The sequence below is a fragment of the Eleginops maclovinus genome, chromosome 23, assembly GCF_036324505.1.
Source record: "Eleginops maclovinus isolate JMC-PN-2008 ecotype Puerto Natales chromosome 23, JC_Emac_rtc_rv5, whole genome shotgun sequence".
Lineage (NCBI taxonomy): Eukaryota > Metazoa > Chordata > Actinopteri > Perciformes > Eleginopidae > Eleginops > Eleginops maclovinus.
The window spans coordinates 20,914,537-20,933,019 of NC_086371.1; the positions used below are offsets into that span (position 1 = coordinate 20,914,537).

Sequence of the window (18,483 nt, forward strand, 5' to 3'; positions counted from 1 at the left end):
CAGTCCCTGGCAGCGTCCAAGCATTCGTGACAGCATCCTCTCTGCTAAAGAGGCGCTTAGTTGGCTCACTCACGCTCCCATGATCTGATGGGCTGCTGGGAATTTGGGGTTATACGGAGATAAAATGGAAGTTTTTTGGACACTGCAGATTCCAATGGGCTTGTTTTCTTTGGACGGTTTGGATGGCATGAAGTGTGTTCATCCATTGTTTGGAGAAACATATTGCTGTAGATGAAGCCAACAGCAAAACATCAATGTCAGCTTAAGTGTACACTACAATTTCACTGCCTTACAGTATCAGCTAATTGCGGTGGCCAATGGGGGCAAATGGCCCAAAACACTTACATTAGGAGGAATGTTCTAAAACATATGCGAATTAAGAAACATCTTCAGCTGTTTCTAACACATGCTTAGCATTTTCAAAACATTTACGAGTTTAATAAAAGCGCTGTAAATACAAAACGCTGAAGGAAGCTCAAAAAACATTCAGGCAGTATGTCTCTCACGTATAGTTAGTCTCTTTCATAATTGTAAGAGTTTTGAAATGACTAGGTTAGCTACATTAGCTAGCTAGCTTTAGTAAACAACAAGTTTCGTCAAGTTAGTCAGTGTTTTTAATTTGGTGAAGATGTTATGCATGTGTTCTGGCACATTTTTGTTTTTATATTTGCATCGTTTCTGCAGATCATTTTGGGCCGTTGTAGTTTGTTGCCCCTGTCTGCCACCATAGATAATGGGACAGTATGACATTATCATATTTGTGTCATCTTCTAAAAACTGGCATCAGTCAGGCTCTAATTCAAAAACATGGCACGCACTAGATATAAAGAATTGAAATGATATGTTTTATTAGAAACTGTGCACCGAATCAAGCATCCACCTTGTGAACAATCATCTGATCTGGAATGTTTAAGATTCTACCAGGATGCGGAATTTCAATTAAAAATAATTTCTTACTGACAACATCATTTCTTAAAAATAAATATAAAAGCTAGTTGTTTTTTGTTCATGCAAAGTTTGAGTCAATAAAATAAGATAGATATTGGCGTGAAGCAAAATATCACTTTATGAGGAAAAACTTACAGTAGAGTACCATACTGCTTATGGCTGCTGATATGGGGCTTGATACACAACTTGTCTTCTTGATATACAGCATCTGTGATATCTTCAAAATAGGTTTATACTTCTTTTTTTTTTTTTACCACAGTGTCATATGCTCATAAAGTACAATCATTGGTTGTCCCTGTTATTTTGTTGCTGATGGAATTGGATTACATGATGACTGTATATGGCTTCAGAGTTAATTCAAAGTTTTAGTGACAATCAATCTGCATACAAATACAAGATGAAGCTACACATCTATGACCATTTTCTGAGAAAAAAAATAAGTTAGTCCCAAATCCTGGCTGTATCTTCACTTGAAGCAAATAACAGATAATAAATACTTGGAGAAGAATGTGACTGTTTTCTACCAACGATTGATGGGAGTTGATATTGGCACAAAACAGTCCTGTGTTTGCTGTTTTATCCCTGTAATTTGTTTGAATAGCTTGTGTGATCATGAAATGTGTTGTGAGGGGACAGACAATGGGTATGAAAGATGGCAGACATGCTGATAAGTAGTGCCACGGAGCTGAAGTCTACACCAATACATCCACACTGTCCTCCAGAGTCACTTCCACCACAGGTAAGTTTAAAACAAAGCTGCCATATAATCATTTAAAATAAGTGATGAGATGTTTTCACACACAAATAAATAAATATTTTAAAAGTAAATACTTATTATCTGTACTTTTTAATTATTGTTAATCATTTTTTAAACATCTAATCGTGATGTCTGCAATGTGTTGAGAGGACGTACCTACAGAAGATTATGGTCATGCTCAGGAGCTCTGAAGTTGCTCTTTAGCCTTTTGTAGTTTGTTTTTTTTGGTTTTAAATCTATACATTCTGTAAATCAACTATCCAGTACCAAATGCCAATCTGACAAAGTTAGTTGGCTGGGGAAGAAAGTCAAACTAATTAAATGCTATTCCAAGATATTTTCCTCAGGAGTTGGAGGATACCAAAATAGAGGTAAAAGAAGAGCGAATACTGGACTTACTTAATTTTGCTATGTGTCTGTTAGACATTTTTATCACTTTGTTTGACAATAAGTTGAACAAAACTTTCAGACAAAATTTGACCAGGGATGTGTGTCTTTCAGCTGTGTATTGTGTTCTTTTCTTGTAGAGGTAAAACATTGATCAATATATTTTTATACTGGAGGTTATTTTATTCAATGATGTTGCTGTTGCCTCTCAAATCCCTGATACATAACAGATACAGTTCATAGACTCTTATCATTAGGCACGCTCTTGCTCATAGTGTTTGAAAGTTAAGCTATATAGTTTATTAGTTTAATTCAGGTTAAACATAAATCCTTTTCATTATTCTTAAACTCTGCCATGGCTAACAAAACTTAACCTCATACAATTAGTGTGCAAACATAAATCAAACGTTGTTCAATGCAGAAACAATTTTTGACTGAATATCAGCTTCATTTGTCCTGAATAAAAACAATAATTACTTTATATTAAGCATTACTAACCTTACGCTTGAGTTTTTATCTTTTAACACCTCAACACAATCAGAGCGTGTTTTGTCATTCTGTTTTTTGATTGTTTCTTTTCTTACCCAATGTGTTCTCATTACGTTTCACAATAATATTTTCCTTTCATTCCAAATGATACCACACAAGCATACTAATGTTATATGTTTTCTATATTTAACAACCTTTTGGGCTTGAGGTGTTTAAATAATTCTGGAGGTCAGTGTGTGATTGTAGCCCCATACCTGCAGTCACAGATTATCATTGTAACAATATTATACAAAATGTGTTTTTGCATTGGCTTGGAGAAACTAAAAAATTGTCAGGCCACTCTTCGATGGCAAAGAAAGTAATTCAATGTGATAAAAATCAGTCCCTTTCACTCAAAAGGGGAAAACAAATCTATCATATTAAGAGAGTGGAAATTACCAGCAAACTTCAACACATTTAGAAATAAATAAAAGGTATGTGTTCATGTTTATTTCTTTACTCTTCATTTGAGTTGTATGTACAGTGGCCACATACTGTAACTGGAAACATACTTTCAAGGAAATATGCACTCTAATAGAAGTAATCACACGATATGTCACCATGAAACCATGAATATAAATATACATACACATTTACAAAAGCCGGGCTTTTCAAAAGTGCTGCAGACAGTGTAGAAAACAGGCGGAGATAGAGGATCACACTGCAATCCAGGACTTCACTCTGCAAAGGTATATGTACACAGTTGCTGGAGGTATTTGGTTCGTCTCTTGGACCCAAGACCAGAACGCACTACAACTGGCCTCTAAGTGGAGGGGACCATGTCCTTTATAATGGGTTCTCTGTTTAAGTATGTCGCCCAGTAAACAAGGTTGAAGCTACCAAAGAGAACCGGAAACAGGACCCTTGACATCCGGTCAATTTTGCTAACGCTGTTGAATGTCTTCTTGCTATCTGGTACTTTGCCATCTGCTCTGGGCTTGTTGGGATCCATAGCTCCACCTTTGGCGATAGTTGGAAGTGTGCTGGAGTCCTTGGCGATGTTTGGCGCATAGTTGGCCACTGCTACAGCGTAGGCATTATTCTTCTTAGCGACAGTAGCCCTCTCTTTTTTCTGTTGAAAGACCACAAGGATTAGATGTGAAAGGTTTAAAAGACAGACGCAACCCTGAAACCTGTCACTTGTCTATCCATGAATTTAAAATACATGCAAATGAAGCAGCGAAGGCAATGGATGTCTTCTGGTAATAAATCAACCACCCTGGAGGCCAAATATGTCAACAATTGGACATGGATGCACTGTAACTTTCACAGTTTTTTTTGCCTTTTATTACTTCCCAGGACGAGGTCAAAAAGGAAGCAATGTTTCTAAAAAAAACCTTTAACTTTGAATGTTATCAACCCATTTAATGTCCTTTATTAGTGGTTATCGGAATCTTAGATTTAAGGTAGTGTAGCCCTGCTTTACCACCTAGTTGGCTCAGTAGGCTGTTATCATTCATCACCGTGGAAAGAAATTGTTAGGCGGCAAACTATAGTGCCTACAGTAGTTATGAATTGCAAAGGAGGAAGTCAGGTTAGGTATTATAAAGAGAAGAGAAGGTCAGACCATAACACATTGAGTTGTTTGAAGTTACACAACTTAGTTAACATGCATAACCTAAATATGATACATTGACATTTACTTAACTGATATACATATCTAAAGTTATGTTACAAACATACTTATTATACCCAAACCACAACCATTTTCTTAACTTCAGTGAGTAGTTTTGTTTGCATTTGAAATGATAATGATAAATGTTTGAATTGTCAATGTTTCAGCACTCCACTCTCCAATCTCAAAGCATTACTTTCTTCAATGCACAGTGGTCACATGCCAATTTCTTTGGAAATGTAGCCTGTCAAAAGGTTTTTCAACTGGTTACCTTTTCAGTCACAATACTCTTTCCATCCCAAGCCCAGCCGCGCTTTGTGAAGTAATTCACAGTGGCAAACTCTATCAAAGCAGAGAAGACAAAGGCATAGCAGACGGCGATGAACCAGTCCATGGCAGTGGCGTAGGCAACCTTGGGAAGTGAGTTCCTTGCACTGATACTCAGTGTCGTCATTGTGAGAACAGTGGTCACACCTAGAAATGGAAGGAAGAAAATCATTAAGAAATGATTGTGTTATATAATACACATACATACATAACACTGTAACAACTGTTTGACCTTTTTAAGAATAAGCATTAGTCTTTACTGTCCTTTGTTCTTAACAGTATAAGGTCACTATTAGCCTGCTCTACCCTTAAAGCCATTGACCGTCAGTAATGCTTTAACTGCTCAGCAGGTTTGCTATCTTTGGCCAAAGACTTCTCTACCTGTTTTTCTTTCTATAAGCCAACCAGTCTTAGATAACTGTTATTAGTTCCACTTGGCTAACAAACAAGTCTAAAGCATGTTGTCCAGCGAGATTGAAAGACCCCTGAAGCCTTTTTCCTTTTTATTGTGTGTTCTCCTGTTCTCCCCTAGATCATCAATTGTCATTGCTGTATTCATTCTCCTGTGCTGATAAAGGGGATTTTGACAAACTAGAGCAAAATCGTCATGCTATCATGTGTGTGAAATCCCTTATTCATTAATACCATTCATGTATGGATAACTGAACCGACCCAAAATGTTAAGGGGCTCCGCTGGCCTTCCCCTTAAATATGTTTCTCAAAGACAACTACCGGCTGGGAGTTGATAAGAAAAAAAGGCACAAAGAGAACAAAAACTATCAAAAAGAGATGAAAAACATCTAGAGACACCATAGAAATTCCCAACAACTATGAAAGTGGGCAAAACAATCACAAAGAGATTAAAAAAAAGACTACAAAGACACAAAAAATGGTTACAAAGTAACTCAAAGAAACTACAAAGAGATAACAAATACAACTATTAACAGACAATAAACAGCTACAAAGAGACATCGACAAAGAGAAGTGTAACAACTTCAAAGGGACACAAAGATGCCAAACAACTATAAAGTCTGAGTGTCTTGCTTTTTAATGTAGGGCAGGTGGTGGGGCCTTTTCATGCATCAGCCCAGGGCTCGATTGTCTGATAACCCACCCATAATTACGTTAATGACAGGTAAAGACACAGGTTTATTGCCCATTTAAAATGTATCTTTGTATGAGAGATGGTATGACCATTGACAAAGGCAGACGCTTACCAAACACAGTCCTGGCTGGCACTGATTCTCTATTCAACCAGAAAGACACTTGGGAAAGGATGACTGTCATGATGCATGGGAGGTACGTCTGGATAACAAAGTAACCAATCTTCCTCTTCAGATGGAAATGAGCCGTCATCACGGTGTATTCACCTGTGGAGACAATAATCACAGTCACTTTAAAGCACCACCATTTCAGATTATTCTATCAACGTTTACAATTTGATGTTTGAATCATTTAATAATTGAAATTATTATTTTAATATGTAAAGTAATATCTGCGTAGCTACATTTCAGTTGAATGCTTGTAAATATTTCATATAGTGCTGTTGGACTGCATTTAATCCTCCAGAGGAGATTTGTTTTTGTTAAACTCTTACATGAACTCTGGTTTGTAACTGGATCATTACATACATTTGATGAAAATGCTATATTAAGGCACTGGGGTGTCCTTTTGAAAGTCTCTTAAAACATAAGGTCAACATTAACATAACTTTCTATTAGTAATGACGTCTCCGTTGGTCAAGCTTGGTGTCTCTTGCTTCAGAGTCGGTTTCTTTTTTTTCTGTAACCTTTAGAGAATAAAGTTACCTTTTGTAACTCCTACTGTAAAAATGATACATTGTTCCATGTTCTCTGTTACTCCCCAACCCCCCATAAAAACTATCAGAGATGATTTTAGCCCGATAACTCCATATAGCTTCAAACTTCAGTAATGTGTTTCGGGAGAACATTATATGTACATACATAAGCTTTATGAGAATGCTTGTTAAAGAGGCCAAAGCAGTATTAGATGCAGATTAAACAGACTACTTCAGCTGTTTACAGTATTATTGTATTGTACATATTTGATCAAATAATCTATCAAACATGGAACAGTAGGTCCTGAGCAAAGCCTTGTATCTGACGAGGCTGTGAAACAGTACCAATGCCGCAGCAGCAGGCAGGCCTTCCAAATGGAAGATATCTCAAAGAGACGCCAAGATTAGACATGAGAAGAAAAATATGTGTTACCCATGGCAACAGAACAGAGAAACATAGCTCATTTGCTGCGATCCTGAAATGAAGGCCTTGATACACGCTGCCACTTGGCAAGAGGAAAGTCCTTTTCAGCAGTGGGAAGGGGGGAGGGGGTGTCAATTCCAAGGACTAATCCCAAAACATGTTTTATTCCTTCCTTTTTTATATAGCTCTGTGGTTGAGTTGCCTATGTGTTGCTATTCTAGCAGTTCTCTTAAGACTAATGCTCTCTCTTTAAACATAAACACACACACACACACACACACACACACACACACACACACACACACACACACACACACACACACACACACACACACACACACACACACACACACTCAGCCACTGGAATTTAGTGGAATCGAGTGCACTTTCAGTACCCTATGGAGCTCTATATCTTCTGTAATTTAATTTGCATGCCAGCCTGTGTCGTGGATGGGGGAGGAGGAGGATTTACAATAATGGAAGGTGGCTAAATCTTTCTGTAGATGAGCCTGTGATCGCTTCACTGAGAGGTAAGATGTAGTTACTGAGGTGTCACCAATTGGTTTGTTCATGCCCTGCGTTTGGCATTATGGCAGGTTGGTGGGCTTTTGGCCGTCGCAATCTTGTTTGGTTTAAACCAGAAGTATCAATATTTGATAAAAGGGTGAAGCTGAATACAATCATTCACTTAAACATGCATTTGAGGCAAACGTTTGTAGAACTGGACACACACTGTATGAGGGTTCAAGTTCTATGACGAAATGCCCAGACCATAACATTTTCTGTCATTCACAAGGCAGCCAAATCCTAAAGCATACCCTGCTTTAAGTCTATTTTTTTGTATAAAGGCCCAACTTAAAAAAATATTTTGTTTAAGAAACTTCTCACATGAACAGCCAATCGAACCAAATGGGAAGGGTTTACTTTTTTGTATGTGCCTTTTTGGGAAGGCTACTATATAGTGTACTTTCTTAAAATTGGAGACTAACTAAATGCTGATTCAGCAGAAGCTGAGATATCCTGTCTTTTATTCCATGGTTTTGGTTAAAAACTGCATCCTACATAAACCATAATGCAACTCTATGGCGTTTCCCATAACACGTTACCTGACAGGGAAAAACGGCATACTCATTACACCCATTTTGTTACTTCTGTTAAAAATCTGTAGGCTCTAAAGCCAAGCTGAGGTTACTTGAAGACATCATGGAGATCCTTTATAAGAAACTGGTGGAATGCCCCAACAACAACAATAGTTAAAGCTGCATTGAAGAAATGTTCGGCCACTAGAGGGCACAATCATAAGATATAACTATATTAACCTGACGCACCAGACGGGTTGTTACACAGAACCATCTGAGAAGCCGTCATTGGAAACTGTTTGCAGAAGGGCAATCACTTTCAAAAACACTTGGCAGGTGATTAGATCAACCATCTGTCAATCAAACTCTTGCCAAGGCCAGTAGGTTGAAGAGCGAAAATATTTCTCTGAACCTTCTTACAAGAGGCATTTTCGTGTGATCTTGTGATATTTGCCAAAATCTAGCAGCTGTCCATGGAGACAGATAAACGACACATTCCTACCAAAGCAGACAAAGTCAGTACCGTAGACAAGTCGCATTACTGCAGGAACACCATATAAAATTCAATGTGTGAAGTAAAACATAATTTCTGTTCAGTGATGATGTTTTTGTCTATAATGCATACAGTAACACAACAATGTGTTAAAAAGCATACCAAACACGTGAGCTCATGGAAACTACAACAGTAAGTGCTTTAAGGTAAGAAGTCGAACATGGTTATGTGACACATGAATGTATGGCTGAAAAATGGGAGTTTCGTAACTAGGTGTTGAAATGTTCGGAGGTTTATGCAAGATGTCCGTCCTCGAAGCCTGAGAGCACATTCGTTCGCGCCAAATGACCTAGTTTGCAAGTACGCTACACCAAACACTGACACACTAGCGATGAATGATTAATTTAAAATCAGCCAATCAGATAATGTGGAGTGACTAGTTAAACAGCAGAAACAGTCACTGGCAGGCATTCTGGCTTCTACCGAGGATGCATGCACCACTTAACCTAGATAGGAGCATTTAGTGCATGAAAGGATAGTCTTACTCAGTGAAAAGGTAGCAGGGATTCCCTTGATAGTAGAATGCAGTCACAGGGGAAACACTATACCGCTAAATGATACCTATAGGCAGAAAGTAGTGTTGGACCATATGGTACAGGGATGCAGTTATTAAAGAGTGTTTTTCTGTGGTCGATGCATAATCGGGATAAAGACCCTATAAATACCTTAAGGATTCTGTATGCTTTTATCTCGATATAAAAAACCAGGTCTAGATTTCACACATTTTTGGGTGATTTCACCAACATCAATATAAACACCTACTGTATTGCATAACAAAAAAGTTCCAAGAGTGAAAACAGGATCATCTTCTGAGTAAGAAGACTTGCTGTACATGCTCGGACACATAAAGAAGATCTCTATCTCAACAGCTTTGCAAACCGCCCACTACTCCTTTGACTTTGCAGCTAAAGACTGGAGGCCTTAACCCTGAGATCAATATACTCCACCAGCAACAAACTCCTCAAACTTTTCCACGATCATCAAACTCATTCTTTACTTTCTTCTTAATCATGATACTCATTTACATTTCTACCACATGTTACCATTTGTCCAAAGGTAGGATCATTGGAGAACTTTATTGGAGGTCATTGGAGGTGGAGCCATTGTTTTCCAAGGCACAAGTTATTCTCAAGTTGTTGCAATGTAGTCCCAAGGCAAATAGGTAAAGCCCTGAATTAAGACCCCAAGGCATTTCTTAAGTCCAAATCCAGCATGTCCGAAGTCCGATTGTTGGATGAGTTAAAACTACATAAGTGAAACTGAAGTCCAACTAGAGTTGCAAGCATTTTAAGTCAAATGGAGTTAGAAGTCATCAAATTTGTGACTCCAGTCTGACTTGAGTCCAGGTCATGTAACCTCTGCCATTTTCCAAAGCAGATTTGAAGTTTCTGCCCTTATTAACCTACACAAACTGACAAAAATGTCTGAATTAAAAGTAGAATAAAACACATTCAGCAATCCAAAAAGATACCCTGCTTTAAAAGATGTTGCGCAGTAATGTTTGCATACATCAGGGATTAAAACACTAGTCCCCTGGTAATTACAGCACGCCCACACATTTCTCACCATTATTATGATCAACGCTATCATGGTCCTGCAGGAACTGTTTTGTTTTTCAAAAGCTTCTCCAATAATGTTTTCTTAAGTAGTATTGCTAAAATTAGATCAGTGCTGTCGCTCAGTGACAGAGAATTGTGCATCCTTTCAGATCTTTTCTTCACCTATACCCACCCCTTCAATACCATTTTTAAAGGATTTTCGATCAAGATTCTCAAGGAATACGCAGCCTTGCCATCATTTACTTGAGAGAAACATTTCTGGGATAAACTGGTTTTAAGGTTCATCTAGGCCTGGCTCCTTGCTCTCTGTATAACAAACCATTGGTGACGTGGCCATTCCCTTTACGAGTGGCCTGACAGGTTAGATTGGCAGACTCATATCATTCTAATTTGGCTCTAAATTTTCCTAATGACACCTTTTCACAGATTGCATGTGTCGGCTCAATGCAAATTGCCACCCTGTGGACTTGGGTATAGAGAGGGTGTGAGGCTATAAAACCCGCTGGTAGACAAGCCCGAAGTCTGTGTCATCTGTTGCTGTGCGAACATTATAGCGACAACTACAATCATGTAGACGCTGAAACCTGCAGCACTTGACTGAAATAATTGTTGGCAATTTTTCTTAGCCAAATTTTTATAGGGTAAAGACTGCTAGTATTTCTGGACAATCAGATTCAAATAACACTCTAATACAGTATTTAGTTAAACAGCTCATTTTAATTCTAACATGAACTAGCCAGGCGTCACTTTCTGTGATCACATGTTGCAGCACTGTTCTGGCACCTATTCAAAGACCCTCACTTTCACATTCACATCCACTGTGCATGCTGACGTGTTCTTGCTGCTGTTACTGCTGCTCCACTCCACTCAGCCTCCACCTGCTTCGGTTCTGCTCTGCTTGTGCGCAGCCCGGAGGGCGTTTATTTCTAAGTTAATAACCACTGGGGGATTATTTGCACTGGTCCCTGCATGTTATTTATCAATGTGCTAAGTATTTCATTCTGCTGCCACGCATTGCCACTGCAGGGAGCCTTACTGACAGGAGCGCCATGTTGCAGAATTTCCATTTTTATTTCCTGTGTGACACGATAGTTACAGACAGAATGAAGCTTAAAACATGGAACCTGAACGGTGCAAGGTCGATTTCTTCTATCAAGCAGTAAAGATCTGGCATATTAGACAACCGTTTTTTATTTGTATCAAAGGATTGTAATACATATCTTTGATCCAGGCTTGTTGTTCCAATCTCTTACATTTTTATAATTTATTTCTCTTTGCCTGCATACAGTCTCTTTCCGGTGGCTCCCTATGAATGCATGCATGTATGTACAAACTCTTATTTCGAATTTACAATTCATTACAGCCTTCATCTATGATTTGCTTACTGCCATCATATAATCTCCCGTCACAGGGTGTCAGATACCTTGTCACTCCCAGCATGTAAAGGCAAACAGCTGCCAACCTTCTCTAATCCCTCTGGAAGAAGCCTCAAGTCTGGTCTCAAAGCCAATTTATTTATCACCATTTTTTCTCATCCTTCAAGTCATTTCCTCGTCAATGTCTACTCTCTGGACAGCAATGGTATCCATCTCATCTTCACACACTTAGTCATGTATAGACTTGTGTAAGCACACTCTAGTTCTGGCACCCTTTCTTGGCATTGGTATGTTTGCATGAAATGTGTTAGTCCTATTTTTAGCCCTCATTATTTCTTTCTTCTACAGCCTGTTTTTCAATGTATTTGTGTCCATTGTTTTCAGTTTTCACTTAAAACAATGTCAGTGTTGAATCATAAATAAATTCAATTAGACATCTGATTGTCTAGGATAGATGATATTTCTATTTCTGTGCAGACCCCTGAGAAAGCCAATAATTATTCAAGACATCATCTGATGGATTCATTGACGAATTCTCAAAGCTTTTAAGAGTTTTTGTTTTTACACAATTTCCGATAAAATCTCTAATTAGAACACTTGAAGGAAGAGGTATTGACCATTTAGCTTGCCCTTGCAATCCTTTTGTGAGTTTGCCCCATAATGTGCTATTTTAAACTGGGCACTAAAAGTAAAAAATAACTAATTCTGTAACCCACGAATAATGTAGTGCTCCACATGGTTTTGTATTTTAGGAGCAACACAATTAAAAGGCCAAAAACAATTTTGACTCCCTTTAAAAGGGCCCTATTATGCTACTCTTAAGGATTCATAATTGGATTTGTGCCTTTACTGTTACATGTTTCCATAGTGATTTCATTCTGCAACAGTTTCAGTCAGGGGGAGTGTGTGGGAGAGAAACTCCCTCTGGAAGGAACTTTGGGATTTAAGCTTTTGCAGACCATTAACATGCTGAAAAACCTCTAAAAGACACTGCAAGAAAGGGAAAACTCCAAAAAGCATAGTGGGGCCTCTTTAAAGCTTTTTATCCAAGTCCATGTTTTATAACTCCAGACCTAGTCAGAGTTAATTACCCCGTCCACTAACGAGCTTGTCGCTGTTGGGATTCACTTGCTAACGTCTCCTGCCGGTCCATTTGAGTGAAATGCCACATTTTCAACGCACATCGACTCATTCACTTTCCGGGCTCCAGAACATAGATTATCATTGTCATTTCAAGCATCACTGCACTTTTGTGAGACATTTCTGTGGCTTTGGGCACCGACCGACGTAAGACACTTAAATCACAGAAGAACACAGCAGCTTGTCTTTTCTCCTGGAGCTCCTCTCTTAGTGTCTCTGACAGCTACAGTAGGCAGATGCGCTCCCTTATGTCTAATTTTGCATCAGCATCTGTCGTCTAGTCCTTTATTTATCATCCATTTGAAATCCATCCAAAGAAACTGTGCTGCATTTAAAGGTCTGCCACTCTTTGTTCTCCAAAGTGGGGGTTATAAAGTGCAAAAGGCTTGTCCCAGCAGCAACAGCTCACCTGTCATGCTGCTTTTTCTTTTTTTTAGGTCTCCAGGCCACACTAAATGTGGATTTACAGATACAGAACAAAGTAGAGTGTTAAAACCTAAGAAATCCATTTTTTCCCTGTATTTTTCAAGTCAAATAAAGTAGTTACATAACATTGTAAGTATTTCACAGCAGGCTAGAGTGACATAGAGTTGGTTCAACATCAACCAAAACAAGCATATGATTCTCAAAGATTAAAATCCCACAGTCAAACATTGTGTAACAGAGATAATTAAGAAGCAGCTCAAAGCTAGATGTCATCACAGTTTCAAGCTTAGTGTGGTTAAGCTATTAAATACCTTGTTTACCCACTGTAAGGCTGCAAATTATTCCAATTTAATATTTTTAGTATGGATGCAAACTTGTTTGATTTCTATTAGGGCACTATTATGCTAATTTTCAGATTCATGCACCTCTTCTCACTCTCTGTCAGAAACCAGAGTCCAGGGTTCTCTGATGGGTTGGTTAGCCGCTTAGAGATTTCCCACCCCTAAGCTTATCAAGTCCAATGTGTTGGAGTGTTAGCCAATAGAATCGCCAGTGTTACATAGTGATGTCACAATGTTCTCAGGTGTAGCATTTTAAATGTGTGCTTGCCTTTGTATTTTTCATGTTAAGCCAACTTATTGCATTTGCCTTATATCTGTCCCTTTAATGTATCTATATACATTTCATGCTGTGGTTTGATTTTGTTGTGTAGTAACCATACACTGTTTTAGTAATGTGGCTACATCATTGAAATACCAACGGTTTTTTTGTTTTTCTCAAGCTTGAGGAGCATTGACTGCAGAGGATGGAAGTCATTGAGGTGGATTTTATCATCCCCTGTAGACTTTTACTACTTAGACCTCTATAAATGCTTACCTGTGCTCGATTTGATAGTCTCCTGTCCGACCGTTTGTCCAAGCAGGTCATACTGGTTAAGGCGGGAGCTTTCTCCTTCCACCACCACAGAGTCGGAGGCATTTCGAGTCCAAGCATATGTCACTTCTGAGATTGTGTAGGCATCTAAAAAAGAGAAGAGGGATAAACCCATAGGGGATAAATGTGGGGCAGCTGCAGCTATCAATGATTTTACCAGAAATTATTTCAGTGACCCAAATGAAAAGCCCCGACTACATTGTGTTTGAAGCTGTGTTTCTGGAAAATAAAGGATACTGTAGGGAGAAAAATATCTTGGTGGCTGAAGATGGAATTCATACCACCCAAACAAGCAATTGATGCTCAGTGGCATTTGCCCTTTTCAATCAGTCGCACTGCGTACATTGAATATGGAATTTGAAAGCTTGTAGCTAACCTATGTATATCTGAGGAAACAGAAAAACTGATTTTTTTCCCGTTCAATACACATTATTGAAATATTCTGCCAATCATGTCATGCTACAGTACTGATTGTGGTGTACAGAAAAAAGGACATAATGCGTTTATACTTTTACATTTCCTTGTTTGTAGATCAGTATTTTGAAAAAAGCTTAAAGCAAATCCAAATGTAAAGAAGCCATGGAAATGAAATATAGATTAAAAAGTTATAAAATGGTAAAAAAAAAAATATTTGAATGAGATTTTTAACTATAACTCTCTTTTAATTGCTGCATATTTAGTTAAAATGTGAAGGGTTACTGCCACAAAAGTGAGCCCTGCATTCCAGCTTCACTTGGTTCTTAGGCTACTGTCTTTCTAAAGAACCAGTGAGCAGAAGAAGAAGAAACAAAAGGAAATAGCATTTTTCTTAAAGGTCCCTCAGGCGCTAGCATCATCAGAGGTACTCACAGCTGCCAAATTTTAGTGGACAGGAATGAAAGTCCATGGGGAAATCCTCCAGATGCATTGGGCACTCTGCATGCACAGTTAACCTGCATCCAATTCACAGAAAATTAAAGAGACTTTCCAAATGCATGAAAAGTAAACAGTACAGATTAGGCACGGTTTCGAATAAAAAAAGCAAAACCTCATACGCCTCATGCACTATTCAAGACACTTCCCATCTGTAACACCTTGGAATAAAAATAATTCATCTTGACTGTAAAGAGCAGAGCAAGGTAAACAAGGTGCTGCAGCAGAAATCGAATAAACAAACTACGTGACGTTAGCTTAGATAAGAAATGCAATCGCTGTGAAAATAACTTCAAATAGATTTTCATGAAAAAGGCATGTTGACAAAAATGATAGCATAAATTGCATAAAAAGGGATGCATGAAGAATACATTTGAACATTGGTTCTGCATTGCTTCTGGACAAACATCTTTAATGCGAGCACATGCTAAGAACAGTAGGTATGTCTGTCAAGGTTAAAGAGTGTTTGCCGAGAGGATGACCACTTTCATGTCTGTACACTCAATATGCAGCCACTTCTAATTTCATAAGCCCATTTAACAAAAGTTATTAGTTTTAATCCAGAGAATAGGTATTAGGTGGTATGGCCCTAACATGTAGCGACCTAAAGTCAACGTTTAGACATATTTTATTAGCAGATTACACCAAGTTAACTTATCTCAGGTAACGTAATGTATTACGTGAATAAAGAAACGTGTTTTGGTTTATGCTAAGAAATGTTGTTATGGTGGACATTATTGTGACCTGTACATGTATTTTAATGACATTCATAGATTCCTTCTTTTCATTTTTGCTATTGTGTTTTAGCCTCTGTGGGTGACTTTGTTTGACTTTCCTAAACTTTTGTATTGTTTTTGTTTGTTTTCTGTATGTTTTAGAGATTTTTTATCATGAAGTCTGTAGTTATTTCACATTGATATTTCAGATCTTTGAACGAGGGAAATGTAATGTGATTGGATAACTTACGGGAGGGCTACTTTATTCAAAAGCTATTCTTTTGGCCCTCCTGCTTTTACTTTTAGTTGAGTTTCTTTTACCTTGTGTCTGTGTTAATAACAACCTCAGTCACCTACTTAACTTACTTTTGTGACTTCTATAATGTAAAGACTTAACTAATGTACATACTTTTGGGAAGGTGCCTGATAGTTGCATTTAACGGGCTGATAACATTGAAGTTTAATGCAACACATATTAAGCTGTAGCTAATAGCCTGTAAGCAAAGCACAAAAAAAGTTGGGAATAATCTTGCCTAGCTTTGTCCAAATATTACAGAATCAGCCGTTGACGTTTAATAATATAATTACAAGCTAAGTTTTGGTGATACAGGATGTAATGTTGCAGACTTTAAGGCTAATACAGACCGCTGGCTATAGTTAATATTAGGCGTAAAGACATGACAGTGGTGTTCATTTCCTCAAGACAAGAAAGTTTATAAGAGTATCACCTACAATGTCGAGAAATACCTTTAAATCTATCACAGCAAATTAAACACAAATACAACTTTGTGGCTTTTTCTTTAGACATGCTCCTTGAATTACCTCATGGTGTACAGCAGCGTCCCGTCATCTTTGATCCTTAGCAGTTTATTCGGCATTGTCATGTTATGAGCCACAGACTTCTTCCCATTGTGGAAGAAGGTGTCCGGAGTCCAGATTTTACTTGCCATCAGGTTGTTGAGCGGCAGTATATTCATCGGCCCGTTAAATTTCAACCTCTCGTCCTTCCAGCTTTGCCGGAAAAAAACATCGATGGTGTACTCCTGTAGGGAATAAAAGAGTAAATAATCATTATGATGCTGCAACTCTCCATATGAAAATGAGCAGCATTTCTACTTTAAAAATGCACAAAAAAAGAAAGCATTCCCACTGCCATGTTTTCTCTGAGCCTACAAGCAGCAGCTCTTCACGGCTGACTACACCTGCCACTTTAAAATTCGGGCGCTGAATGGCTTTCCCTATTTGTCAAAGATCCATCAAGGTGAGGCCCGTGTCTCCCTGTTCCTCTCAGCTTTTCTAAGCGGGTGTTTTCTAAGCTTGCTCTGAGGCCGAGACAACCCCTTGACCTACAATCCTCTGTTGTCAATAAAAAAACACACACAAGAGAGGATTTAGGGCAGAAAGCGTTGCACTGTGAAATGTGTGTTCATGTGAGAGCCAATGTGTGTGTCTATGTGATTTGAGCTCACAGCGAGCAAAGAGTGAGTGGGAGATAAATTCCTCCAGAGTGTATTTTTCTGGTCACAGTTGAAGGGCCTCTGACATCTAGATAAACTGAAACCAAAACGTACGACTTTCTTTTAGCGGCTCTACACAATAAATTACAGTATAGGTTCATTAAAATGTTGGTTTCATTTTTGTTGTTATGGACAGCTTTAGTATTGGACATCATAACATTTTGCATTCTTAAAGAAGTTGGGATCTGGTAACATGACAAGATATGTCAGCTGTCAGTCAATCAGACAAGTTGTAAACAAATCAATTGTGTAGCAAATCAATTTAAAGCTCATTTTTTGAGAGTGAAAATGGATTTCCCTCAATGTCACTAATAAACATTGCACAAATAAAATTGAAGCAGGAAGTTATTTTAATCTTCCATAGATGTTTAAGACCACTTGTTTGTGTCACTGAAGAGCAAACACAGGAGGTTCACGGTTTACTAAAAAATACCTTCAATCGCAGGTTCTCTTGTATAGCAGGGCAAGGCTAACAAACAGACCAATACTCTTTGATGCACAGCAAACAAGGATCCAACAAGCAATGACAGGAAACCAGGACTTAAATACATGCAGGACCAATCACCAGGACAAGACACAGCAGGAAAAAACAAAACAAAGGGGCATCAGGCGAACACAATCAGGTAACCAAACATGAGGGAAAAAACTGAAACAGGAAGTGAAAACAGACATAATACAGGGTAACGAGAATTTTGAAAATAAAATAGGAAACAGACAGATCATGACAAATAATTTAACGTTGCTTATACATTTGACATCCTCCTCACAAGGAATAACCTCCAAGGTCCAGAAATGGCTTAAGTTAGCCACACTGCTGCACTGGGAAAAAAATGTCCCTTCGATACGGTGAACATGGGCTGTTTTTTTTTGTGTTTGATTCGGCCAACATACAACATCATGCTGCCATTACCCTCACTGGCCTAGTTTGTGTGAATCCGCGCCTGGAGATAGTCTCCAAACAAATGCACAATTTCCACCATTTGAGTAATATGTGATAGCTGTTATAGAAATACCTGAGCCTTTCAAAAGATGCAAGTTTTTATTTCTCACAAATGGGCTTGGTGCAGGAAACTACAACACCTGAATGAGTTCTGTTTCCTTTCATGTGGTTGGTTGACAATAAAATCTTGACTTACTGTAGCCGATAAAACCTGTCTGATCACTTCACTGCTTGTGACTCCTGCCCTTTCCGACGTGTAATAAAATTGATTTATGCTTGAATGCACGGTTACTACACACACCACACCTAGTACGTTCTGCTGCATAAATCTGCATAAAGACAATAGATCTTTTTTATTTGCGTAGATACCTTTAGCCTCTTTGTTTGGCTAATGCTCTTTTGAAGCTAACACAGGATATTTTCAGTTTTTACTTGTTTCATTTTGAAGCTTTGGCTGTCAGTAGTCCTCCTATAAATCTGTTGGAGGCCACCTCAGCAATCGGATGAATTGCTTTACAGTATTTGAATAAATCAATCGGGTCAAAGGA

At 38.3% G+C, this 18,483-nt stretch overlaps 1 protein-coding gene across 1 annotated transcript in view; it reads right to left on the reverse strand.

Moving 5' to 3' along the window:
- Window positions 1-867: 867 nt before the first annotated feature.
- The window catches only part of LOC134860240 (gamma-aminobutyric acid receptor subunit alpha-2), a 30,144-nt gene continuing 12,528 nt past the window's right edge, over window positions 868-18,483 (reverse strand). Inside the window, exons 5-10 of the mRNA XM_063877134.1 lie at window positions 16,301-16,521; window positions 14,700-14,782; window positions 13,794-13,937; window positions 5,780-5,932; window positions 4,507-4,709; window positions 868-3,692 (exon numbers count right to left, since the gene is read on the reverse strand). Coding sequence (XP_063733204.1) covers window positions 3,384-3,692; window positions 4,507-4,709; window positions 5,780-5,932; window positions 13,794-13,937; window positions 14,700-14,782; window positions 16,301-16,521 — 1,113 coding nt within the window. The 3' untranslated portion in view covers window positions 868-3,383. The remainder of the gene's footprint in view (window positions 3,693-4,506; window positions 4,710-5,779; window positions 5,933-13,793; window positions 13,938-14,699; window positions 14,783-16,300; window positions 16,522-18,483) is intronic.